Raw genomic sequence first — 27,023 nt, 5'->3', positions numbered from 1 at the left:
GATACAGTCGCACTCGCCGTTGATCTGGGGTAATACATATTTAGATTACATGACATGAATTAGATTAGGACTAGACTATTGTTGCAACAATAAGATAGATCGATAGACACAAATACAGACATGCATAACACACAGGAACATTTGAAGTAACACACAAGAGTGAAATATTAAATCCTAAAAATAAAATACGTTAGACAAAGTAAAAAAATAGATAGTAAGGCGGCTGTGACAGAGAATGGTGCAAGGTGCATCAGGTAGATGGAAGTAGTGTGCAGTTATTATTTGCCTATGGATTTGTACTTCTTGCACTTGGATAGTGTATTGTTGCTGTAGGTGGGAAGGATTTCCTGCACCAGTGACAGTGGAGCAGAATCAATGTGTTGGGAAAAGGACGGAAGGTTGTGGAGCGGATGGGCGGGGCTATCCGTGATGGACGCCAGTCCGTCCTGTTGAGCGCTGTGTTTTCGTCTGTAGGCTGCAGCACGGCGGTGAATGATCTGGTATACGTTGTCGATGGCTCGTGGAGCGTTGGCTCCTCTGACTTTGACAAGGCCAAGCAGTGGCTCATCAACATCAGCAGCCACTTTGACATCAGCGCTCACTACACACAGGTAAAGGGGCGGTCCTACAGTTAATGAGTAATCGTCCAGGTGCAGCCGGTCTCATTGCTATTGTCTTATTATTGTGTTCTGTCAAGTCAAGCGTGCTACAGGGGGTCGTCGACTTACGACCGATGCGACTCGCGACTGTCCGACTTTGCGACCGATGCGACTCGCGACTGTTCGACTTTACGACCGATGCGACTCGCGACTGTCCGACTTTACGACCGATGCGACTCGCGACTGTTCGACTTTACGACCGATGCGACTCGCGACTGTTCGACTTTACGACCGAAGCGACTCGCGACTGTCCGACTTTACGACCGATGCGACTCGCGACTGTTCGACTTTACGACCGATGCGACTCGCGACTGTCCGACTTTACGACCGATGCGACTCGCGACTGTCCGACTTTACGACCGATGCGACTCGCGACTGTCCGACTTTACGACCGATGCGACTCGCGACTGTTCGACTTTACGACCGATGCGACTCGCGACTGTCCGACTTTACGACCGATGCGACTCGCGACTGTCCGACTTTACGACCGATGCGACTCGCGACTGTTCGACTTTACGACCGATGCGACTCGCGACTGTTCGACTTTACGACCGATGCGACTCGCGACTGTTTGACTTTACAACCGATGCGACTCGCGACTGTCCGACTTTACGACCGATGCGACTCGCGACTGTTCGACTTTACGACCGATGCGACTCGCGACTGTCCGACTTTACGACCGATGCGACTCGCGACTGTTCGACTTTACGACCGATGCGACTCGCGACTGTTTGACTTTACAACCGATGCGACTCGCGACTGTCCGACTTTACGACCGATGCAACTCGCGACTCTTCGACTTTACAACCGTTGCGACTCGCGACTGTTCGACTTTACGACCGATGCGACTCGCGACTGTTCGACTTTACAACCGCTCCCGCCTGTTGTTTTTTTTGTCCGTTTACGAGGTGTTTTTGCGACACACTGAAAAGCGAGCGAATTGAGTGCACGACGGTTCCTGCGGTCTCACCCACGATGTCTACCGAGAGGAAATCGTCTCTTTCTACTCCTCATTTACAGACGCAGCGTAATATATTTAAGGTAATTTAACATGGGCTGACTTAAGCCCAAGGCGGCTAACGACAAAACCCTCGGAACCAAATGTCGTCGTAAGTCAACGACCCCGTATCTGTATCTGTGGGCAGTTTTGTTTAAAAATGTTATTATCCCATTTTTCAAGCGCCACAGTAAATCTATACAACAACATTAGCTTAGCTTGCGTCTGTCTGTCTGTCCTAGGTGGGTGTAGTCCAGTACAGCGACACCCCTCGTCTGGAGATTCCTCTGGGGAAACACCAGGGTGGAGCAGAACTCATCCAGGCCATCGAGAGTGTCTCCTACCTGGGAGGAAACACACAGGCAGGAGAGCATGTCTTCACACAACAGTTATTCTGTGTTTACGATCAATGTCCAGACACAAATGACATTTTAATACCGGTCAGATGCACAACATCCAGTGTTTGGACAATTGTCGGAATTATCTGTGTGAGTTTTGTTGATATGTTGTCTGATAATTTAATGTACAGTAGGAGCCACAGACTTAATATGTTAGCTACGAGCTAAGTATTCTACCTAGTAACTAAATGGACCAGCTTAACTAAATATGCTAGCTATGTAATAAATATGCTAGCTGGTTAATAAATGTGCTTGTTACTAATGACTGATTAATGTTCTACCTACAAATAAATATACTATTAAGTTAGGAAAAAGGCATTTACAAAATGTCCATTATGAAAATAAATACAACATAACATTTAGCGAAAATGATTTTGCAATTTCTTCAATTACATTACAATATTGTGATTTAATGATTTATTTCAATGCATTGTGACGTAATTATTTTATCCTAAATCTGTTCATGTTTTGTGCCTGTATGCACGACCTCGTTGCTGCAGCGAGGATTTATTCCTGTTGGATCAGGATTCTTTCACTCATCACCGCTGCAACTACAGAAACATCCACACAGCAATACCACAAGAAGCTCCGATGTCAGTAGAAATAGAGCAACACAACCAAACTTAGGAATGCAAACCTCCAACCTTTGAACTACATAGATTTTTCATGCATCTTCGTTATTTAATTTACAAAGCAGTGTGTAAACGTTCCCCTTTCAAACACCCCCCCATCTGTTTCATTGCCGTTTTGCAGACTGGCAGGGCCATCAAGTTTGCTGTGAACCACGTGTTCTCCTCCTCCCAAAGAGCCCGCCGGGTCAAGAACCGCATCGCTGTCGTGGTCACCGACGGCAAATCTCAAGATGATGTGGTAAATATCAGATTGCTCAATTAAGCACTTGAGTGGAAGGACGGATTGGTTGACCCTGAATCAGAGTGGGAGTGGCTTCGGCTGTATCCAGCCTATATGTAAAGCCTTTCAACCAATGAGGTTCTGTTTACTCAGGTGGATGCCAGCATGGAGGCCCGGGCCCAGGGAGTCACAGTATTCGCCGTTGGCGTTGGCAGCGAGATCACCACCTCAGAGCTGGTGTCCATTGCCAACAAGCCGCCATCCACCTACGTGCTGTACGCAGAAGATTACACCACCATTGACCATATCCGGGATTCAATGGAGCAGAAGCTATGTGAAGGTCAGAAGGTCTTCTTAGTCAGATGTTCTCTTCATCCTCCTGTGATGAAGACTGGGGCAAGTTTTCGCAATTCTTTGAATAGCCCTAAAGTTAGTTGACACACTTTAGTAATGCAAACATCAGACAGGTTTATTTAGCAAGAAATGAAAAATAGGACATCAAGTTCACCAAAACAGCCGATTCGTTCACATTAAATTTTGGAGATGATGGTGGATGAGAACACGTCCTGAGTTCACCAGGCTTCACTTTGAATTCAGCAGTGGTGAGCAGTCAGGGGAGGCAGGTGAAGCACGGCCTCACCTGCTATCATGCAAAAAAAAAAGGTTAAATATTGTAAAATGAAAAAAATCTATTTGTACTAAACATTTATTTCCCATTTAACTTCAAGCAAGTAATTAGATAATTTGATTTAAAGTCACTGAATTTTGCCATTTATTGCTAGCAGTCTCTGGATGAGGGGGGCGGGACGAGGCGTGTCACGGAAAGGCCAATTACGCATCAGCGCATGAGCCTCGGAATTATTATACACATAATCATGTAATGTCTATTGATTTGTTTTCAAATATTTTATTTTGTCTGACCAACAGTTAAAAACCCCAAAACTCTTCACATAGCCAACAATTAATTTATATATTTTTATAAAAAACAATTGTGGAATTTTTAATCAAATACAGTGGAACCGAAGTTCTTGAAAATAATTTATTCCTGTTTGAAAGCAGAAACTATATTTCCCATAAGAAATAACGGAAACTAGATGAATCCGTTCCTCAGCACCAGATAAATGCTCATTTACAGTTATTCCTGTGTAAAGTTCTATGTGTATCTAAACAGCAGAAAACACATAAAAGTGTAAATAGTACAAGAAACAAAAACATAATAAAAGTTAAATAACACAGTTCTGTATGATTTACATCCCGTTTAGGCTGCGGTGTCGGGAGGGGGGGGGGGGGGGGGGGTTATTCCTTTGAAGGGGAGTCCTCCTGAAATTACTGGGTAATTGTCCTTCTGGGTTTTATTCTTCTCTTTAGGTCAGTTTTCTTAATTTCTAAATAATTGATTTCTCCATCCCATCCTGCAGCAAGAGACACTATTTTCATATTAGTCGATAATTTCCTTCAACAGTTGTTCTCGCTGCTTTCCTCTTTCCTTTCCCAGGCGTCTAACTGCTGACTTTGTTTAAATCAGAGATCTCAAATTCGCATGATGATGATAAACTTTCATATTGTCCTGTGTGGCACAAATTAAGGTTAATGCAGCCTGCCAGTTTTATATGAATGTTTTACTTGTTAAAAATGATGAAAGGAGGGTAATATTTAAAAATGTCTCAAAGCCACTTTTTTCAGAAAATGTGAAAAGTGAGATATGCTTGTTATGGGCGAGGTTAAGCCGTATTCGTCGCTCTTTTTTGTTGAATACCTGATGTGGCCCGACCTCACCCAGACTTTGCCTCCTGCGGCCCCCCAGGTCATTTGAGTTTGAGACCCCTGGATTAGATCCTAAGAGCTAAAGAGAATAAAAAAATGAAAAAAACACGCACAGCCTCGCGCCTACGTGCAACCCTACTCACACAGAACCTACTCTGGTAGACTCCGCCTTCTTCCGCATGTCTTCGGCTCGCCTCGGCTACACTTTGTTTTAATTCCCGAAAATCTGTTCGACTTCCGAGCTTTTTTGTTCGAGAACCGAGGTTCCACTGTATAACAATAGGTGGTGCTGCTTTACAGTTGCAGAAAAAAAACGTAAAGTATTACAAGAAGTTTAATTTTCATGAGCTATTTTCTACAATCACCATAATACTGTGGAGCCTGTACTCTGCACAGGAACATGAGAATTCACACTTAATGCATGCAACAGTATTCGTGCCATAATGACGACACTAAATAAACATTTTGACACCAAAGAGTATTTAAGAGGGCAAGAGCATACAGGTTAGAGGTGAATTTGACCCCTGGATTAGATTTGTATTTGTTGTAACATTTGTATGTTACAACTGTTTTTTTTTGTTATATCTAATTAAAAGTCCGACAGCTGAATGCATAACGAGTCATTCCTTTCTAGAGTCCGTGTGTCCGACACGGATCCCAGTGGCATCTCGTGATGAGAAAGGCTTTGAGCTGATGACGGGCATGAACATTCAGAAGAAAGCCAAGAAGATCTCGGGTTCGCTGGCGTCCGAGGCAGCTTACGCTCTGACTGCTTCCACACACATCACTGAGAAAACCAGGTTAATGCACCACTTCTGACATTTACATTATATTACAAATACATAACATTTCAATATTATTTATATTCATTTTCTTTTTTACTTCCACACTAGGGAGATTTTCCCCGAGGGCCTCCCTCCTTCATATGTGTTTGTGGCGACCCTGCGACTAAAGGGGACCGCTAGCAGGCTGAACTTTGACCTTTGGAGGGTGCTCTCTAAGGAGAGAGAGATCCAGGTTGCAGTGAGACTAAGTGGGAAAGACAACACTGTGACCTTCATCACCACCAGCACAACCTTGAAGGAGCAGAGAGTCGTCTTTCAAGGCTTCCAGGTCGGCATCAGGAAACATTTACTGTCCAGACCGGAAACGTGTGTATCCGATTGGAATTTCTCATCTGGCTACTTTAAGCTTTGACATATACTCTATGTAGTAGTAGTAGTAGTAATTTTATTTCAGTCAGTATCTTAAATGAGAACAAGAAATTAAAAAAAAAGAAAAAATCAACAACATAACAATGACTGAAAAGGTATTGGCGGAAGTGAAACACTTATTTATGCCAAACCCTTATTACATCTTGAATGAAAACACCCAACTTACATAGTAACATACAAAATAAACAAAATATATATAATTCCTATATAAATTTTTACAAAATAAATCTGTATTAGTTATATGCCCATTTCCTTAGTTGAGTATGGTCCATTCAATCATTGTAATGTAAAAAACAACCAGCAACAACAGAAAGCAAAAAAAACCAAAAGTGCAAAAACAAAAAAATATTTTAAAAACAAAAAACAAAACAAAACAGATTATATATATGTATATTTTTTTAATATACCACTGTGTAATAATGTCTGATGACTCTCCATTGCTGGAGAATCCCCCCAAAGACAGCATCAGTAGTTTGCACCCCCGGGGTTAGCCTTGGTTAGCCTCGGTTAGCCTTGGTTAGCTGTAGAGATTCACTCATGACTATCCATCCGTTTTCTGCTTTATCCTCATGGGTCACGGTCCTGCTGGAGCCAATCCCAGCTGACTATGGGCGAGAGGCGGGGCACTAAGTTAGATAATTAGCTCTGTGAAACAGAATAAAGCAGGACAACCTCATGGTGACTGTCGCTAATACATTGTAGTAACATAACAATAAATAAGAAGGATGCAAAATATAGAATGAAAAGGTAAGGATTTGTTTCCAATGGACAGGCGTCAAAGAATAATAACAACAAAAATACTTTGCCGAAAGTACAAATACTAGAGAGTACCTCATCGACACACAACCTTTAGTACTCGGGTATTATCAGTCAGAGGTAATGAGGCCTGGAATGAGATCCCAGCTCCAATAAGAGACTCTACCACCGTCAATACTTTTAAAACCAATCTAAAAAAGTGGTTGAAAACCCCCCCCAGAGTTGTCGGCACTAATTTTACATTTAAATGTAACTTTTTATGTCCTCTCTGTGTTCTTTGTTACTGGGATGTGTCAGTTGTCCAGTTTTCTAACGTTTTGTTCATCTTTTCTTTATTTGTATTCTGTAATTGTAATTTATTCTGACCTGCCAGGGACTGCAGATGGAAAGTAGCCTTCGGCTAATTCTGGCATATTTACATTTACATGTTTATTAATATGCACTGCTCCTTTTAAGCAAATAAATAAAATGAAAAATAAACTAAGGTCGGGACTGGCTAAAGTCCAGAACTACAAAAACAAAAACACAGCCAAACTAGAGATATCAAAACTAATGACCGGTACACAAAAGGGCGGGCCGGTGCCGGAAAGTGAAACACAAGAAAGCTGCCAAAATAAATCGATACAAAAACAACTTAAAGCCACACAGAAGCGAGGGCGGATGGAGAGATGGCAAAGATCGGCTACCGGCTCCCTTAGCCACGCCCACACTGAAAAGCAACGGAAACACAGGATCAGAACAAACAATCAAGAAAGGAGACCAAGACTAACTGTGTGCTAAATAAGAGTAGCCAGTATACAACTCGAGTTTTACTTCACACGCAGTTATAATTTAGTTTAGAAAGTCGATTTATAGGGCAGATATCTCAGATATCTCAGAGTACCATTGCCGTGAGGAGAATACTGCCGTCATTCCTTCCTGAAAGAACTTTGTCTCGTCCACTCTGAGACTTAGTAGAGGTTATTTAAACTCTCTCAGTTTAACACACACGCTGCTGAAGGTTGTAACGGGATGGGAGGAAGCTGGAAGGAAACGAGTCCTAACTCCCCGACCACTTTCCTCAGTGGAGGGGCAGCTCCTGGAGCACACGCCTCTGTTTCCACAGCAGCAAGAAGGTCACGATACATCCAGATGGGTCAGGCCAGGTGGTGCTTTCTAAAAGCAACCCACTGCCCTCTCTCCTAACTCGCCCCCAGACTTCAACACTTGGACCTCATTCGGCGTGCGCTTGCTTCGGTTTGGTCTGCGGGACGTGCGAGAGCCTGCGATTTGTCGTTTGGAAAGGATGGCTGTAGCGCAGCCCAGTGAACAATGGCTGCTCTGTCTCTGCCTGGAGCTCCTCAGGAGCAGATCGTGATGGAAAAAGGAAAGAGGTTTTGCTCCTAATACCTCGCTGCTGAAACTGTTTTGCGGAGTATATAGGGAACGCACATTTTTTGCTTTCCTGACAAAATGTAATCAGATGAAACAACACAAGAAGGAAAGGCTGAGTGAAATGCGACATGACAGGCTAATTCATGTTTTCAAAGCTTAACCTCACAGTAAACACAACTCTGCATCTGAACGCACCTTGCCGTATTCTAAATTGTATCTTTCAGACTCTGTATGATGGAAGGTGGCATCAGCTCAAGCTCCTCGTTAGGCCACATCAGGCCAGCAGTTTCCTCGATGGTCAGCAGATCCACCAAAGGATGCTGGATCCAGTGGATCCCATTTACATCAACGGGGAGACGCAGCTGGCTAAGAAGCAAGGATCCAACACCACTGTGCCTGTGAGTAATCCGATTACCAGGGAGGCTGAGGCCAACAAGGACGTTGATGCAGAGGAGATCCCTTTTGGTTCAGTTTGTGTTCTAATAGAGGAAGCCAAAAATGATTACTGGTACTTGTGCAGCCAGACCCCCCCCCCTCACACACACACACACACACAAAATTAACCAAAATTAAATCGACAACACTCAGAGTGAAAACCTCCAGCAAGGCAGCTCTATCTTCTCATGAAGTTTCTCCTGTGACTTTATCTTATTACAGTATCTTATCTTATTATATTACAGTAATACTGTATATCATTTATTATATCATTTTGTCTGTGTGTGTCTATATTATTAAAAAAGTGTTTTTTGTTATCAGCGTTGCTTTGACTGTTTTTAGACGCCGGAACGTATTAGATTGTTTTCAGTTATTTTATATATGAAATATTGATTTGTGTTACGAGCTTGGTCCAGGAACGAGTTGTACTCGTATGTCAAGGTATTACTGTACTAGTAAACTGAACAAATCTCATTTGACTCTATAAACGTATCTTTGCAGCTTGTGTAGTTTTTTGATTATTTCCATTTTAATGTCTTTATATTCAGGTGGACATTCAGAAGCTGCGTCTGTACTGTGACCCCCACCAGAGTGAGAGGGAAACAGCTTGTGAGATTTACGCTGTGGTAAGTCCTCTGTTCCCGTCAGGATGTGTACAGATACCACAGATGTTGCACGTCTGTAAATGGCTGCATGTATGATATAACCTTTTGTTTTTCTTGTGTCCTCTTTTTATTTTACACAGGATGACGAGAGAGTAAGTGCAGTTTGTATCCCGTTTCTCACGCTGCTCACTTGTAATGACATTAGCAGAAATCACGTGTCAATTCTTGCTGAAACTCATCTAGACAGAATTGTAGTTTTTTTATTCAGTGCAATAAATCGTTGTTTTCATGGCTGACCCTGGAGGACTGTTTAGTCTGCTTTAATGAGACAGAGTGGAGGATTCTGTATTGTGACATCAGTGTTTGTCAGTGTCCACTGAATCGAACAGCCACCGTGGAGCAAGAAGAAGACTGCAACTGTGCCATCGGACCACCAGGGCATCGTGGTCTGCCTGGACCAATGGTAACACACACACACACACATTCACGCACGCATTCACACTCCAGTGGGTGACTGCTGCCATGCAAGGCGCTGCCAATTTTGGGTTCAGTGTCTTGCCCCAGCACACTTTGACATGCAGTCAGAGCCGGGATTCGAACCTGCGTATTTTAACCCTGCAGGGTTTCCGAGGGGAGAAAGGGAGGGAAGGACCTCCTGGGCCTGATGGTAAGCCTGTAAGTGCTCATCAGTTACTTCAAACTGTCTCCACTGGCCTTGAAGGTAGGGGTCTGTACACGATCGACTCAGCATTTGTGGTTTGTGTCCGCAGGGTAAACAGGGGGAGCTGGGAAACTCTGGGCCACTCGGATTACCAGGGATGAAGGTAAAACCTGAATGTCACAATTTACAACATGCAGCTTTAAACCAGAATATTGTATTAGATCCTCCGTGGGCGGGTGTGTACCTGGTGTGTACCTGGTGTGTACTCAGTGTGCAGCTTCATTGCTCTTCTTTTCTAATTTGTAATATCTTTGTATTTATTACTGGTAAACATCACATCTACAACTGTAAATGACATTGGTATTCAGAAATATTATTATAATGAATTCCCCTTATTGACATTGAGACTATTTCTGTCCTCCACAGCAAAACATACAAATGAAGGATTTCAAGTGGTGGAAAATTAGTCCCACAATATTCATGAACAAATTAAGGTGTTTAATTTATCCATATAATTTTTGTGGATACTTTCAGTTGTCTCATTCTCTTCTGTGTCTTGCTATGCAGATGACATCCAGTTTATGTTTTGTTGAAACCAGTGGGCTTTTCAAAGAGGACGTGTGTCTCATGGTTTCTTGCAGTCAAATACAACATGATTGAAATATTCTTTTTCTTGATGTTGAATTTTTATTTGCTTACTGATTAAACTTTGAAAAAAGACAGATGTGAAATTTATTTTATTGTGTTTGACAACACATGGAATGTTGGTAGATACGAAGATCTACAGGTTCTGATTCAAGTTCATGAACTATACCTGATCTTCTGGAGTGTGATGAAGACTTTTTGACTAGCCAGACACCTGTTAGAAATCATGTAATGATCTTTTAAAAGTTTTCATTGTTGAGTTTATGATTGGCGACATGTTTTTCATACTGTTTTGGTTGCACAGGGTGATATCGGTCCAGCGGGTCAAAGGGGGCAGCACGGAATAAAGGGTGACACGGTCAGTAGTTGAAGAAGTTCCACCATCGTTGTGGCTTCTCCTAATCTGCTCCTAGTACTGATTCCTTCTTTATGTCCCAGGGAGAAAGAGGGAAACCAGGGTTAGCTGGGGCAACAGGACTGCCAGGACCACAGGTAAGGCTTTATGCCAATAGTCTTATGTCGCTTTCACACCAGAGATGTTTGGTTCGCTTTAAACGGACCAGAGTTCAGATAGTCCACTTCGTTTGGGCAGGGGTGAAAGCTCATCCCAATTGTAGTGCGGATCAAACAAGAGAACTCTGGTTCGGTTCGAATGCAGTGTGAAAGCTCACCGGACCAAACACAGGACCAGATGTACGTAGTAACGCTATACGCAGTGCATTTAGGCTAGAGGAAGTACAGCGCACACTCCAAACCAAAAGAAACATGACATACAGACATACTTTGTCCAATCGACAAACGCCACTTTCAACCACGTGATGCTGCTCAGAAAGTTCGGTCCGCTTTAAAATCACAGTGTGAAAGCAGAACCGAAACAAGTGATAAACGCAACAATGTTGCGACTTTAAGCTCCCCAATTGAACCGAGTCCACTTGGTCAGGCGTTAAAATGACTTAAGAGGCATTCTTTTTTTGTCATGGTCACTTGTATGGAAATACATTTTTGTTTTTTTGTTTGAGTTTTAACACTCTTTATATATTCATGTTTAAAACAGGAAGATATTGGAAAGACATTCAGTGCCAAACAGGCGACCATAACATGTTTAACCAAACCCTTTTTCGTTTTTTGATTATAGCTACACTTTTGAGCGAAATGTACAACAATCTAGGATAACATCATGAATTAAATGTTTTATTTTCCATAACTTATAGAACTATATTATGTGTCGTTTCTGAAAATAGAAATGAAATGATCTGTTTCCTATGTTGAAGTGATTTATGTTGACAAGAAGTCCGGGGTGTTCCTTGCCTCTTGCCTGTAGTCAGCTGGAATAGATTCCAGCAACTCCCATGACCTTTACGGTGGATAATATATGGATGAGACGACCTTAATCTTCTCATCTACAAGACTCTGAAAGCACAGACCTTGCGTTCCCCTGATAATTAGATTTACACCGTCCACATGGTGATCTGGATCATCATCAATTTTTTTTTTTTTTTATTTATTTGAAACGATAAAACCCCTTGAGATGAAACCATCTCGTTTTCAAGAGGGTCCTCAATCAAAACAAAACAGAAATAACAAAATAACAGCAGTGCAGTTTTTAGGTTCTAAATTGTTCTTGGTATCTTTATGCACCAACCATGAAAAGTAAAAGTGAATCGGAGTTGATGTGTATTTTTAACAGGTTTTCGAGTCCGTAAATGGGATTTTCAATGTTAAAATGTAATATATTTCTCCTAACGTCATTCTGGATCCGATCCGGATAAAATTTGCTCGTGAGATAGAGACTCTACGTGACTGTGCCAAATTCCGTTAACATTGTTTAGATATTGAAGAACAAATTATGAAGCTCATTGACTGGAATGCTACCGGCATTTTCAGAGTAATCCAGAATCCAGGATTTATTCTGGATCATCACCAAAATGTAGTAATCTGTCCTGGTAACATTCCCACATTTCATCAAGGTCCGTCCAGGACATCTTGATTTATCTTGCTAACAGATGGACGGACAGACAAACGGCGGCGTTTACATAAAAAACAATAATAGAAACACAGGACCAGAACTTCCGAACATGACATATAATTCAGTTATCTTTCCATCTTTTATGAGCTAATTTAGTTGTCGCTAATAGTCATGCCACAGTGGACAAAAAAGAAAAAAGGAAACTGGTGTATTTGAACATGGTAGTTCATCATACTATCGTGATGATGTGCAAATTTAGGATAAGGAACAAACAAACAAATAAACTATATCTTTAAATGCAGGGCCTCGCTGGTGAGCGAGGACAGCCGGGACCCCCAGGAGAAGCTGGAGAGATGGTAAGAGCCAGTCTTGAACCTTCAGCCTGCTTTGAACCAGCTTGACGGACTGAACCAATGCCCATTCTCTGTTTGACTGGCTCGGTGTGTGCAGTTTAGAGTGTGCTGGTGGATGGATAGTTGACCTTTTCGTGACACGCCCCCTCCGGCCCCCCCAATGCAGACAGAGGGGTCTCAATATTTGACCAAAATGGATGAAAATGCATGTAGTACAGTTGGAAGCTGGCAATATTTCTGTGGTGATTTATTTCTTAGTCAAATTTTTCAAGGTTACCGATATTTCGCTGAAGAGCAAACAAAAAAGTGATTCAAATATTTCAGTGGAGGCTTTTTACTCAGTTTTGATTGGGTATTTTTTTTAACCAAGGAACTGAGGAAATAAGCATCAATGCTGCACTTACTTTAACTTGATATCAAAACCAAAATATACTGTTGATGTCAAGTAGAGTACGAATACATTTTCTTTTTTTATATAGACTCAGGTTTTGGTGGCATTATGAGAAAATTAATTATTATTCCAGATCAAAATTATGGGAATAATAGTGGACGTAGGGAAACTGGCAGCGATCAGCACACATTTGGATGAGTTTCAAGATTCAAGATTCAAGATTCTTTATTGCCATTATGCGAGCATAATAAAATCGTGAGAAGGCCCACGGCTTAAGGCACTCATAGGAACATAAACGAAAACCAAAATCTCTCTTGAAGCAACACCTTGTTGCCCCTAGCTCTGATCTCTTCGCTCAGGTTTACAGGTTGATTTCACTTTCCTGATGGATTCAACTGGTCGTGTGGTATTCCACAAAGTTTGATCCAACACAGACATTTCTCATAGGCGGTTTTTGGTTTAGGGAAGGGAACAAACCAGACACCTCGTTTCAGTCGTTCGGGGTACCGGTCGTCACCGTAATACAAGCTGTAAAACCCTTTTCACAGATTTTACACTAATCAAAGCGCCAGTAGGTAGGTTTGTCCGAGGCAGTGTTTTGCCACGACAACGTACGCATGCATGTGTCCACCAGACATGACGTGTAGTCTCATGATTGGTCTACTAAGTCACGTGGCCGTGTTTTACAGAAAGGGCAAATACTGTCATATTACTGTGGCTGTTGCTCCTCCCTTCTGCTTCTGAATGTTTTTATTTCTCCTACCAGGGGGAACCAGGACTACCAGGCACCGGCGGACTGATTGGACCACTGGGATCAAAGGTTAGTTGCTACTGGGACATCAGGTGGGAGGCTGTATTAATGGGGTAAAAGGTATTTGGCTGCCAACGATTGTGCAAGTTGAAAAGATGAGTTTAAACATTTTTTACCAATCTTTTCCCCTATCGGTCTCAAAAGTGCCTACATAGGACGACTCAAATACATCTATGTAAAATAAACCATATATCAGAAAGCAGACCTCTGATGACGCTAACGCTACTACAGTAATCGTGTACCTACCATATACCGGATGTTCCCCGATGTTAACGTGAAAAGAACAAGCTGCTAAGTGACACAAAGCAGCTTGTTCATACATCTTTAATGAAGTGAGCACAACTACTAGCTACCAGTACGATGCTATTTTGAGTCTTCTCTGAACTTTGTGTGTTTTTCCCAGTTTGACCATCCTGCCCCTGTTATTTTAGTAACCCCTTCCCCCCAGAATTGGGAAGGAGGGTGGTGGTAAACATGTGGGGATGCCCGAGGGCGATGGTGGTGGGGTATGTGATTAATGTTTTGAGGGAAGACAGAAGCTGGGTTGTTGTTAAGTTCCTTTTAACTCCAAGAAACCTCCTATCCAATACACACCAGTGTATTTTCCAAATTTCTGTATCCACCAGTCCTATTAATTTGAATGAATATCTTGTAATTTAAGGACATTTATTGAATATCCTGTCTGCTAATTGTTCCCCTTGTTAGCTAATCTCTACCCATGTCTGTTAGCTGTTTGTTGTCAGCCAGGTAGCATACAGAGAGCCCAACATCAACTCCATTACATTTCATACCAATAAAAACAACAACAACAATTTGTGAAGGGTCAAAACCACAACAAATGGCTGAAAGATGCTAAACATGAGAACTGAGGAAAATAGTAGATCAAGTCTTCTTCTGTGGCTTTTTCACATGACATCTCATTTATTCCACTGGATAATTTGTTACAATAACAGAAGTAGAAAAGCACTCAGTGAGCGCAGACCTCCCCCGAGCAGCTCGTTCCCCTCCGAACTGGATCTGCACCGTCCACATGGTGATCTGGATCATTGTCAAAAGGTTCTAGATTGTTCTTGGTATCTTTATACACCAACCATGAAAATTGAATCAGGGTTTATGTAAATGGTAAATGGACTGCACTTATAAAGCGCTTTTTCCACCTTTGCGGTGCTCAAAGCGCTTTACATGAGGCCTCACATTCACCCATTCACACACACACTCACTCACACTCCAGGGGGCGACTGCTGCCATGCAAGGTGCTGCCAGACCCACTGGGAGCAATTTGGGGTTCAGTGTCTTGCCCAAGGACACTTGGACATGCGGACAGTCGGAGCTGGGATTTGAACCACCGACTCTCTGATCACTGGACGACCCGCTCCACCAACTGAGCCCCAGAATATGTATTTTTAACTGATTTCTGAACACATAAATGTGTTTTAATGTTAAAATGTAATATTCCTTCCTGACTTCCCTCTGAATTAGCTCCAGATGAAATTCGGTGGTGAGATAGACCCCCAACCCTCCATGAATGTGTCAAATTCCATAACCATCGGTTAATAATCAACCAAGATATTGAATTTTGAAGCTCCCTTGACTGCAATGCTCACAAAAATTAAAAAGTGATCCATAATCCAGGAACAAACAGACAAACCAACGCCTTGCCTCGGCGGAGGTAGTAATAGTAATACTATGGTAGTTTTCCCATTGGACAGTCAAGAAATGTATGTATGGGCTCTCACACTAGATCAGAACGAGTGTGTGCATCACTTGACCATTACAGGCTTTGGATCAGTGGTGATATCTTGTTCAGAATCTCAGCTATTTCCAGATCACGGCTGCTACTCTCCTCTTTTGTACGAGTGATTAATGTGATAGTGGCTGGACGGCCAGATGTGTAACTTCCTGGAACCCTCTGTTCTGACCAGAGTTGCATCACAAACACCAACAAACAGAGTATATGCCTGCATGTCATGGAACACTGAACCTCCCCAGGAAACAGAACGCAACAACGTGTGGCGTCTGCAGACCGAGTCTGGGTTGAAAGGGCAGAGGTTAAATACGGGCTTGGGAACGTTCTCTACGGACCGGAGCGTTTCATCTGATTCACTAAATGCATGCTGTCATGACTCCGGATGTTTACTCCTGTATGCCAGTTAGAAGTGACTGGAGCAAGCTATTGAAAGTATTTTGGGTACACGTTAGATTTGTTTTAGTCTGACCAAGTACAGACGAGAGAAAGATTATTAATAGGTGAGCTAAAAGGTTCAACAAAGTGATTGCACCTTTCTTTAGGCACATCACCGCCGACTTGGAGGCTGATTGTAGCGAAACACCAATAAGTACTAATAATAATGCGGCACGGTGGTGCTGTTGCCTCCCAGCAAGAAGGTTCGAGGAGGTTGCATGTTCCCCGCGTGTCTGCGTGGGTTCTCTCCGGGTTCTCCGTCTTCTTCCCACCACCAGAAACATGCAAATTCGGTGAATTGGTTACATTAAATTGCCCTTAGGTGTGAGAATGTGTGTGAAGGATTATCTGTCTATGTGTGACCCTGCAATAAACCGGCGGCTTGTCCACGGTGTACCCCGCCTCAAAATGTGATCCGTGCAGAACCAAATGGGGACCACGTGTGACCATCGCCGGGGGAAATGCCTCCCATCTGCTGTGGAACGTCTCTGTCCACCCATCCTTGACAGCTACATTGGATGCTAATGAGGCCTGTACTGCACAATGCCTACGGCTGTCTGCTCCTTAATCAGTTCTCATCAACACAATTTCTTTAAACAACATGTGCACCAACTTTCAAAACGTGTGTTTCACGCTCCAGTGAAGCGAGTTAAAAAGCACCACTTTGTGGTAGATGAAGGCCTCTTATTACCAGACTCCACACCCTGAATTACTGCGTCTCACCAGAGGCAGCTGCGGGACTTTTCCTGTCTAACAGCAATAAAGAGACTGCCGATCACGCTCTACTTTCCCTTTAATCACTAATAGTCTAAGTGTTACCTGTCAAAACATATTTATAAAGACCGTTGTCTTCGTGTTTGAAATTTTCCATCATATGTTTGCGTGAAATAATTGAACAATAATGGCAGTATGCTATTAAATCCAAATAAATATGTATATTCTTTAAACTAGGCTGCTCAAATAAGCAAACATATGGCAATAAAGACATCAACGAGGTGGGCTAGGGTTTATTTTTAACCTCTTTTCTTGTAATTACGCTATAAGTTCAGGAACCTCTTAACTACATATGGACGTTCCAGCTTCCCCATCCTGCCGGCTGTCCTCCCAACTGCAAGGGGTTTAGCCACCCAATTACATGATACAAGGGTTCGTTCCTTCAAAGTGAGGATACAGCCATATGGATGCATGGAGATGCATAGCTGCATCCATGCCATGCTTGCTTTGCGTCACACAATGTGATTTTTTTGAAATAATATTGTCACATCTGCAGTACACAGCTGTACTAGAATTGTGACTCGTTTTGTCTCATCATCTTCCGCTTATCTGGGTCACGGGGGGCAGCCTGAGCAGAGGAGCCCAGGCAGCCCTCTCCCCGGCCACTTCCACTAGCTCTTCCGGAGATAGAATTACTCCAATGTGCCCTGGTTCGGCCCCGAGGTCTCCTCCTGAAAGGACATGCCCGAAACACCTCCCCTGGGAGGCCTCCTCACTAGATGTCTGAGCCACGGCAACTGGCTCATCTCCATGTGGAGGAGCGGCGGCTCTACTCTGAGAACCTCCCAGATGTCCGAGATCGTCACCCTAACTCTAACGCTGCGCCCGCCTACCCTACAGAGGAAACTCATTTCAGCCGCTTGTACTCGGGACCTTGCTCTTTTGGTCATTGCCCATAACTCATGACCTTAGGTGAGGATTGGAACATCGATAACTTTCGGCTTAGCTCCCTCTTCACCACAACTTAATTGTGACTTAATTGCATATTAAACACTGCCCGGACGCTGTTGTTTCATTTGTAGATTGTTGAATTTTTTCTGCAGGTCTAAAAAAAAATATTTAGAAAAGACATTTGACTATCTGGACTAAATGGGGTGCAAGTGAAAGTTAAGGAAAGGTCACCTATGGCCTTATTCATTCACTGCTATGCACATCGTCTAAGTTTAGAACTGACTCAAGGGGCCTCAAAGCTTAAAGAATGGCAGGTTTATTTGCCAACTTGAAAGGCCTTGCTGCGTTCTTCTCCAGATCCCCGAAGCGCACTCAACTCCTAGCTGAAGTGTGCAAGCGGCGTCTTTCTCATGTTGCACCAACGCAGTGGCAATATGCATCTGGTGATGCAGTCCATGAGAGGAGGGTTGCGCTAAAAGAGTCGTTTGATCACATACTGGACCTCCATGATGAGTACGACGAGGACGCTGTGCTTAGTGCAGATGGATTTATTAAGCGTCTGGATGATTTAGAGTTTTGCTTTTTTGCTCAACACATTTAATGCCCTTTTCGAGCGTGCTGACGTGCTCTTTGGGATACGACAGAAGAAAACATTGGATGTATAATTCTGCAGTTCGATAGGTGCTGGTGTGGTGAACCTGGCATGCATGAAACCTCCACCAAAGGAGAGAGCTGTTACCCGGACCCGATAAGGGCAGCATGCCCCCCAGAACACCCCAAGCCACAACAGCACCCCAAGGGCCCTACATGGACCACTCGCCGAAGACCAGCTCAGGGTCCCCGAGCGGCGACCGCCGGCATAGCCGACAAACCAAGGCTAGCGGAGCGGCACGGGGCACAGCAGGCCCCGGGTGGATGAGATTTGCCCTGAGTGACTTAATTCTCTGGATGTGAAGGAACTGCCGTAGTTGATGGAATATTGCATGGCGGTCTGGGACAGTGGTTAGTAGGAGCTAACGTAACATTGCCAGTTTCTCCCTTGTGCCGGTCTCAAGCCCGGATAAATGCAGAGAGTTGCATAAGGAATGGCATCCGCAAAGATTTGCCACCAGAAATTATGTGAATCAATGTGAATAAAAAAGTCATACCGGATCGGTCGAGGCTGGTTAACAACGCTGCTGTCGGCCGTTGTCCCACGGGACGCTGCTGTAAATTGGATTAGTGTGGGTCAAAGAGAGAGACAAAGAAGAAGAGGAAGACGAGTGCATCAACAGCGAGAGAAGACGGAATGGAAGAGTTTAGGACTGAGAGGAGAGACTTTGAATGTCGGGACGATGACGGGAAAAGCTAGAGAGCTGGTGGACATGATGAGGAGGAAGGTTGATGTGTGTCCAGGAGACCAGGAGGAAAGGAAGCAAGGCTAGAAGCTGAGGAGAAGGATTCTAGTTGTTTATAACGGAGGAGAGGAAAGAGGAATGGAGGAGGGGTTATCTTGAAGGAGAAGTTGGCGCAGAGTGTTCTGGAGGAGAACCGAGTAACGGATAGACTGATGAGTTTGAAGCTGGAGATTGAGGGTGTCATGTTGAATATTGTTAGTGGGTACGCTCCACAGGTAGGAGGTGAGTTAGAGGAGAAGGAGAAGTTCTTACGCTCCACAGGTAGGAGGTGAGATGTTTTGTCAGTTCTCTTCATAATTTCTATGGATAGAATTTTTAGGTGCAGCTGTATTATAAAAATATACATCAACTTCTATTACATTTTTCTTTTCCTGGTTGGTTCATGGCATGAAGCTACCGAGAACAATTTAGAACAATTTGATGATGATCTGGATCAGCATGTGGATGGTGTAAATCCAATTACGTGGGGAAGGAGCTGCCTGGTTGAGGTTTGTGGTCTCCGATTGCTTTTCTAGTTTCGTACTATAGCTTTATCTTATATTGCCTCAATGCCCCACCAGAATACAGTTAACTATGCTCTCTGACGTTAATCACACTCTCTTCATTGTAAACAGAGTGAAGCAGGGCGGGGCACATCGCTCTGCTTACTGGCCAGTGTTAGCCTGGTGTCTTTACCCTTGTCTATTTTGTCTTGTTCTACACATTCAAAAATATTCATGCGATTTATTGGGCCATGCTGGGCACCTTGGCTGTGTAATTATGAGGTCTGCTGCTCTTCTGGGTTCATGTGCACAGTGTGGTTCGACACTTCAAAAGAAAACAGATGTAGCAGGGAGCTAATTCAGTTTCCACACCGCCAGCATCCAGAGCTCTGCTCTTAAAATATGTTGGTGAGAGTTTGTACCGCTGAGACTGCAGAGGGCTTGAACAGAAAGAAAGCGCATTCAAAGGCCAACAGAGCACTGAAACAGGGCTCTAATTAGAACATGGATAAATTGAGGCTAATAAGCATCATTTGTGCTAAGAGCAGCTGGGAAGGGCTGAGCATCTGCCGTCTTAAATTACCTCACAGGTTCATTTATCTATGTATGTCTTACTTATATTGCATGTTTAATTAAAGTGTCTGAATTCTCAATCACTATAAAAAAGAATTACAAAGACTTTAAATTTTTCCTGTTGGAAAATAATTTCATCTTAAACCGATCCTTTATTCATGTGGTTTTCAGACATTTCCATTCCCTTCATTGGGACACCGTTCTCCTGGCATGTTCATAAGCTGTTACGTTGTAAAGTGGGAACAGCATTGATGTTTTAAACAAATGTGTCAGAACATTTAATCAACATGGTATCAGCTGCTTAAAGCTTTATTTTACCAAGCCATTTTGTCCCAGACCGCTAAAGGATTACTTTACCTCACTTGTTAGGGTTGGAGTGGTCAGGGGTAATGCTAATAAAACACTTTTAAGCTAGCATAGGTCATTCTATCCGTACAGAAACAACTCTGATCACATTTTTAATTTGTCAATACACGAGGATGGTTTCCCATGAACTGTTGTTTGTAAAACAAAAGCAGTGCACTCGCATCCAGAATCGAAATAAAATGGAAAAATGAACTCCGGGGTTAACTCCCCGACTTCACGCTGGTGAACAAAGCTAAGGTGCAGCAATGCAAGAAGGACGAGCCAGACTTGCTGAATAGCTGAAGCTGTTTAATTTCACTTGCAGTTAACAATGATAGTCCTTTTTCCTCGATACCTCTCGCATACATCTATCATTCCTCTATCTCCACTCTGCGCTTCTCTCTCTCTCTCTCTCTCTCTCTCACTCACGGGGGGAGGAGTGCACACCTCAGCCTTACGCGCACACACGCACAATGGGCTACCCATCCCAACACAGGAGCGAGACACATCTCACGACACGGGCGATTCCAGTGACACGTTTACCATTACTGCATTTGAATATGCACAGGTTCTTTGGTCAAACATCGGCTGCCTGGTATGTTGGATTGTGGGCTCACTAGTGAAAGACTTGTCGAAACAAGCAGTCCATAAGGACTTTTATTTGCCACACTCTCTACCCACAGGGGCGCACTGCCAGTCACCAAGACACAAACCGATGTAGAGCCTGTGTAGTGTTTCCAGCAGAACAGCATCTGAGACCACATATAAAAGATATCTTCACCCAAAAATTTCAATTCACTCACCCTTATTCTGGTGAAAAGTTGGGTAAAGTTTCTCAGTCTATAAAACATTTCTGGAGCAGACCATAACTATTTTACAACATTCTCCTCAAGAGGAAATCAAACGCATCTCCAGACAGATCGTAAAGCCTCCATATCTTAAATTGATCTGAAAAGATGGAACACTACTTTATAAAAAGTACACCCCTTATTAGGAGGGTTCGTGAGGTCATATAAATAAGGAGCAAATTAGGACTTCCGTGAAAACTAATTTATTTTGTTACTCATCTGAGAAGTATCATATTTCCCGCAGCACAGATGAATTGCAGAAACAGCATTTTATTTTTGAGTCGAAGATGTTGAAAAGGTCATTCATGCCTGAATCGCTGCGGCTTGGAGCTTGTGATCCCCTTTATTGTGGCTCTGTAGCAGAGATAGTATCTCATGTCTGCTCGGCTTGAACAGACTCTCAGAAGGACACAGCGTAGAGCGCTAATCCTTGTCGCCATCACTGTTGCCTTTGAGTTTCAGAGCTGATTGTGTATCCTCCTCCCTGTCCAGGGAAGCTGTGGCTTTCTCCGTCTAAAAGCTCAAGCTTTCAAGCTCAAAGGAATGTTGGCTCTCTCCAACATTCATTTAAAAACAATCATCAATCTGAATAAATGTAATTGTTGCCGAGTTATCTGTTGATTTGGTTACTGTAAGTCATGGCACAGGCACCGGTGTCATGTTTCACCAGGGATAATTAGTGTATGCATGTTCAGGTGATTTTCAGGTTCGGTTTTGATCAGGTTTGATAACAAGTGAAATAAAATTATTCATACAGTGGTCTGAAATATTTCACAGCTCCCTGCTGCTTGATTCCTGGGGACAGTTTTGTCCAAAATCCTCCAGAGAAAGTTTGATGGTTTAGTCCAAAAGCTGGGTTTATGTCAACTAATTGATTAACAAGTGTGTCTTATGCCGTAGTCAACTGATTCCTGCACGCATTTGTTGAACTCTGCAGGAAATATCATGGCTGGACATACCACAATGTATTTTGCAGCTTGTTTCACATGTTAGTTGCCGGTGTTTGACGGCGGAGCTCAAATACCACTGGTGTTGTAGCAAACTCAACAAACACGCTAAAACAGTGTGGAGAGGCCTGAGAGCAAAAGCAAGCGGTGGAGTTTGGTATCTTGTGGATAGTAAAAGTTTATTTGCATGTTGTGTTGTGGCTTCAAATGCGCTTTAGCCGCTGCTTCTTTGTGCTTTAACAAGTCGTGGGTTCAGTGAGACCTCTGACCACAGGACTGCCACATGGGCTGGCGTCCGTACGTCAGTGGCGCTGCCCCAAACCATCCCTGTGGCTGAAGTGTAACTGTGTTCATGGTACCAGAAATAACATGTGCATGACGCTAATTCATTGCTGCTCCACCGCACCTGTGTATCTTTTTTTTTTTAATGATAATTGAAACCTCAGTAACAAAAGTAAAGACAAGAGTGCAATAATGTTCTAAATTTGTAATCCTTTTTCCGCTCTGCTCCTCTGCACTGGGGACGCCCCATTGAAATCATGTTTTGGCTTGATCAGAAATGACACAATAAGAGGGGCAGCGAAGGTTAGACGTTTTGGAGACAAGGTCAGAGAGACCAGACAGCGTACACATGTGCCGGAGCCGGGAATCGAACCGCCAACCTCTCAATCATAGGACGACCCGCTATAGTCTCCCCTTCTCCTCCATCTTTGCTTTCTCTCCTGTGTTGTCTCTACTCTGCCTCTCTCCGCCACCACTGGACCATGCTCTCGTACACGGGAGGCGCAAAGGTGCACAGTGACAGGAAAAACACGTCATCAACTTTTCGGCATGTTAAATGATCATTTATACCGGAATAAGTCATAACAATTATATAACAGTTATCGCCCAAGCCTAGTAAGCACCAGCGATAAAGCGTAATCCGTTCATGAGAGAGGTGAGCAGTAATTTTAAGGCAGTTGGATGATGGGAAGATGGGTCACAGGTGTGTCTGCTCTGCTCTGCCAATCTGTCCTAACCACGCCCACTACCAAGAGAGCGAACAGAATGAATGAAAGGAAATACAAGAATCAGAAATGATCAAAATAAATATCAAAAACCAAACCCTGACAACGCAGTTCTTTATTCTTTACATAGTCTATGTACAGAGGTTCGTCGACTTGCATCCTATGCGGCTCGCAAATGTTCGACTTTCGACCGCACGTCTGTTCTCTGTCTGTTTACGAGAGGTTTTTTACGACATGGAATGGAATGCTTTTACTATTTTGTAATATATTTTTGTATTGTGGTAATTTCCTTTATACTGCTTTTATTTTGAAGTGCTTCCTGCTTGGCACTTAGCGCGTGCCTTGCAAACGGAAGTTTGACGGATGCATGAAAACGAGACGTTACGATGGTTTTTCTCGTTTTTTTTCTACTTGTTCCACGTTGAGAACACGCTCTTCCGGTATTTGTGGAGATTCACCAGGAAGGAAATGTTCTCTACAATTCTCAAGGCTGAGCTCTATTCAGAGAACCAGGACTTCGTCTTCATCAATGTCTGGCCGGGGTTTAGCGACACACTCTTTGCCGACAACGCAGATACACGCAGATACGTGGAGAACGTGTAAACTCCACACTGAAAGGTCCCAGCTCCACAGGTGGATTTGAACCCAGCACCTTCTGGGTCTTCAGTGTTAGCCACTGCTCCTCTACTGCCCAGTGCAACACCATAGCACCGAAGCTGTTCTTGTGCACACTGTAAATCTGAATTCAGGAGGTGCCGTTTCCTCCTTGAATGTTCTGTGGAGCCGTTTGTCCTACATCGTTGCCTCTACGCTTCAATATGAAGACGACATATAGGTGAAGCAGCGACTCAGCGTGCGCACAAACAGTCACACAGACCACTGAATACATTTTTTGTCATGCTTGTCTTCCACAGGGTGTCCAGGGACCTCCTGGAAACGCAGGTCAACAGGGACCAAAGGTAGCATTTCAATTTGTCAGAGTTGCTGGTTCTTAAAGTTGCTCTAATCATTTCTTTATTGTCTGTGTTTGTGGCTGTTTTCTCAGGGGGCGATGGGATTGCCTGGACCACAAGGACAACCTGGAGGAACTGGAAAACTGGTGTGTCTTTGATTTATATGTCCTTATTTAAACTCCCACATGGTGGCGTACAAAGATTGTGTTTACAGACTAAGCACCTCAAACTACGTACCTAAGCGTGTGCTTTTATATTCCCAGTTGGACCTGTGAGGTAGTTGGTGGTTGGGTTTGAGATATCGATTGCAGCATCAGCAATTTTTCCAACATTTGTTTGTTTATGGGCCTATTTTAAGGCCATCTTTGCCTTAATGGATAATATTTCACATGAGTTTTTAGAAATGTAGGTTTGTGGTTCAACCAATCACCAAACGGCTCCAGCAAGTATATGAGCTCTTGAGGTACGCTCTGTCTGCCAGAACAGTTCCCAGCTAACAGGAAGTAAGCGATGGCAAGGAATGCAGTGCTTCTGGAATTAGGTTATTCCAAATGCAGAATAAAGATGACAAATTAAACCCCTCTTAAATAAAACCCCTTGAATGATTAAAGCCTTGTTTTGAGAGCCCAGGCCTTCTCAGTCTTCTTAAGGACCCTCGTGTTTAAAGAGTAAAAGTGGGTAACGAGGTCTCCCTGTTTCACATTCATGCCACACGCAGTCTTATTCCTTACGCTTGAACTCCCGTTAATATCTCTGCCGGGGTCTCATAATGAGGTCGTTCATTTAGCTCAGCCTCCATTTGAGTCCATTTGGTTTGTTTAGCAATGTCATTAGAAGGAGGTGAGTGGCTGTTAATTTAGTCAGATGAGTGTGTGTGGGGTCATGACTGTACGCACAATAGGGGCAGCCCCCCCCCCCCCCCCCAAGGCAAACAGGATTGGACATGGCCCAATTGAATTAAAGCAGAAACAGTCTTCCACGGTGATCGTTCGGCACTGTGTGTCACTGCGCTGCCGCCTTCTGGTCAAACCCAGGCATTACTTTACATTCCAGGAGCAAACGTGGATGGTAAGGTTTGGTACGAGATGGTGCACAAGATGATTCAGTTTATTTTCAGTATTCTGAGCTATCATCCACATCAATCATCATTTATTTTGCCCTGCATCTGGTTCGTACTATCAAAGGAAGTCTTGCTGCTGGCGACAGCGAGCTATCGTTCGTTGTCCGTCAGCGAGTTGAGAATGCCGACATTAGTGCAATATCACATCTGTAGCGTACAACTCATCAGATAGTTTGAATACTTTTACATGTATTGTATTTATTTATTGGTTTATTTAACAGAGGCGATGGACATTAATTAATATTTGTGCCAGAGTTAGCCTCTGGGATATTTTTCAAATTTAGTCCCCAGACCAATGTTAAAAGGTCACTAAATAAAAGTAGAATTATAAATAAAATGTTATTTATCATATATGAGAGGAAATACTCAAACAAAATATTAATAATTAGGAGACAATGCAGAAATGTTTAATCCCATTTAAATCTAAAACAAATAAAAGCCTGATAATGATGTTAATGTACATTTTTTAAAAGATTAGGACATAATCTCACCTATTGCTACTTTAGCTAATATACAGTACAAGATAAACACACTTCAATCTATCTCATGGGGCTAAATTTAGATTAATTATCTAAGGAGTTGCATTATGCATCCTACACATAATGCTAATGCTAGATAATCAAGCATTAGCATTATGTGTAGGATGCATAATGCAACTCCTCAGATAATTAATATAAATCCCAGCAGTCAATGGGCGAGAGGCAGGGGACACCCTGGACAAGCCGCCAGTCCATCGCAGGGCAACACAGAGACAGACAACCAGCCGCACACACACACACACACACACCTACGGGCAATTTAGTGTCACCAATCAGCCTAGGCTGCATGTTTTTGGTGGTGGGAGGAAGCCGGAGAACCCGGAGAGAACCCACGCAGACATGGGGAGAACATGCAAACTCCTCACAGAACGGTCACAAGCCGGAGACGAACCTGCGACCATCTCGCTGTGAGGCAACAGTGCTAACCACTGCGCCACCGATGCAAAATAACAATAAATTACAAAGACACATACTATGTACAACGTAGGTGGACAAAAAAGGGAGGGGAGGGGTTGATCCGGAGAGAGTCGTGATGACTATCTCCGTTTCTGTCCCCCTAAAAGGTGTATTTTTAGGGCCGTTTTGAAGGAGGCCAAAGAGGTGCATGTTTTGAGGGCAGGAGTCAAACAGTTCCACCCTCGGGGGGCAGTATTGTAAAAAGATGATTTACCCATGTTAGTCCTATAGGAGGGTGTAATGAGGTTGTTGTTTGAGCTCCCTCTAGTGTTGTGGCTGTAGGTGTCACTAAATTTGGTGTGTGTGTGTGTGTGTGTGTGAATCTGAGCCATCTCATTTCTAAGCCGTCATGCATTTTGTCACATTCAGCTCATATCACTGTCTCTCTCATTCATCTTATTCTCTCTCTCCCATCGCTTCCCTCCTCTAATGTCTCTCTGTCGCTCCCTCTTTCCAGGGAATCCAAGGGCCCCCGGGGTCTCCCGGAGAGATCGGTCAAGATGGTCCCAAGGTCTGAACGTTATAATTAGTTGTTACGCTAATGCACGCTGCTAATGCAGGGAATAGATAACGAGTCTTTAATAACGCTTAAACAAAAAGGTGCACTGAGGAGGGAGGGGCTGGAACG

General features: G+C 43.4%; 1 protein-coding gene across 1 annotated transcript in view; it reads left to right on the top strand.

Annotated features, from left to right (window-relative positions):
* The window catches only part of si:dkey-225n22.4 (collagen alpha-1(XXI) chain), a 40,849-nt gene that overhangs the window by 127 nt on the left and 13,699 nt on the right, over positions 1 to 27,023 (top strand). Inside the window, exons 2-17 of the mRNA XM_068748201.1 lie at positions 475 to 611; positions 1,899 to 2,018; positions 2,808 to 2,924; positions 3,060 to 3,246; positions 5,305 to 5,470; positions 5,564 to 5,783; positions 8,239 to 8,412; positions 8,998 to 9,075; positions 9,195 to 9,206; positions 9,444 to 9,517; positions 9,676 to 9,721; positions 9,825 to 9,878; positions 23,817 to 23,926; positions 24,242 to 24,286; positions 24,373 to 24,426; positions 26,853 to 26,906. Coding sequence (XP_068604302.1) covers positions 475 to 611; positions 1,899 to 2,018; positions 2,808 to 2,924; positions 3,060 to 3,246; positions 5,305 to 5,470; positions 5,564 to 5,783; positions 8,239 to 8,412; positions 8,998 to 9,075; positions 9,195 to 9,206; positions 9,444 to 9,517; positions 9,676 to 9,721; positions 9,825 to 9,878; positions 23,817 to 23,926; positions 24,242 to 24,286; positions 24,373 to 24,426; positions 26,853 to 26,906 — 1,648 coding nt within the window. The remainder of the gene's footprint in view (positions 1 to 474; positions 612 to 1,898; positions 2,019 to 2,807; positions 2,925 to 3,059; positions 3,247 to 5,304; positions 5,471 to 5,563; positions 5,784 to 8,238; positions 8,413 to 8,997; positions 9,076 to 9,194; positions 9,207 to 9,443; positions 9,518 to 9,675; positions 9,722 to 9,824; positions 9,879 to 23,816; positions 23,927 to 24,241; positions 24,287 to 24,372; positions 24,427 to 26,852; positions 26,907 to 27,023) is intronic.

This window comes from Brachionichthys hirsutus, chromosome 14 (genome assembly GCF_040956055.1).
Source record: "Brachionichthys hirsutus isolate HB-005 chromosome 14, CSIRO-AGI_Bhir_v1, whole genome shotgun sequence".
Taxonomy (NCBI): Eukaryota; Metazoa; Chordata; class Actinopteri; order Lophiiformes; family Brachionichthyidae; genus Brachionichthys; species Brachionichthys hirsutus.
This window is presented reverse-complemented; position numbering and strand designations above follow the sequence as displayed.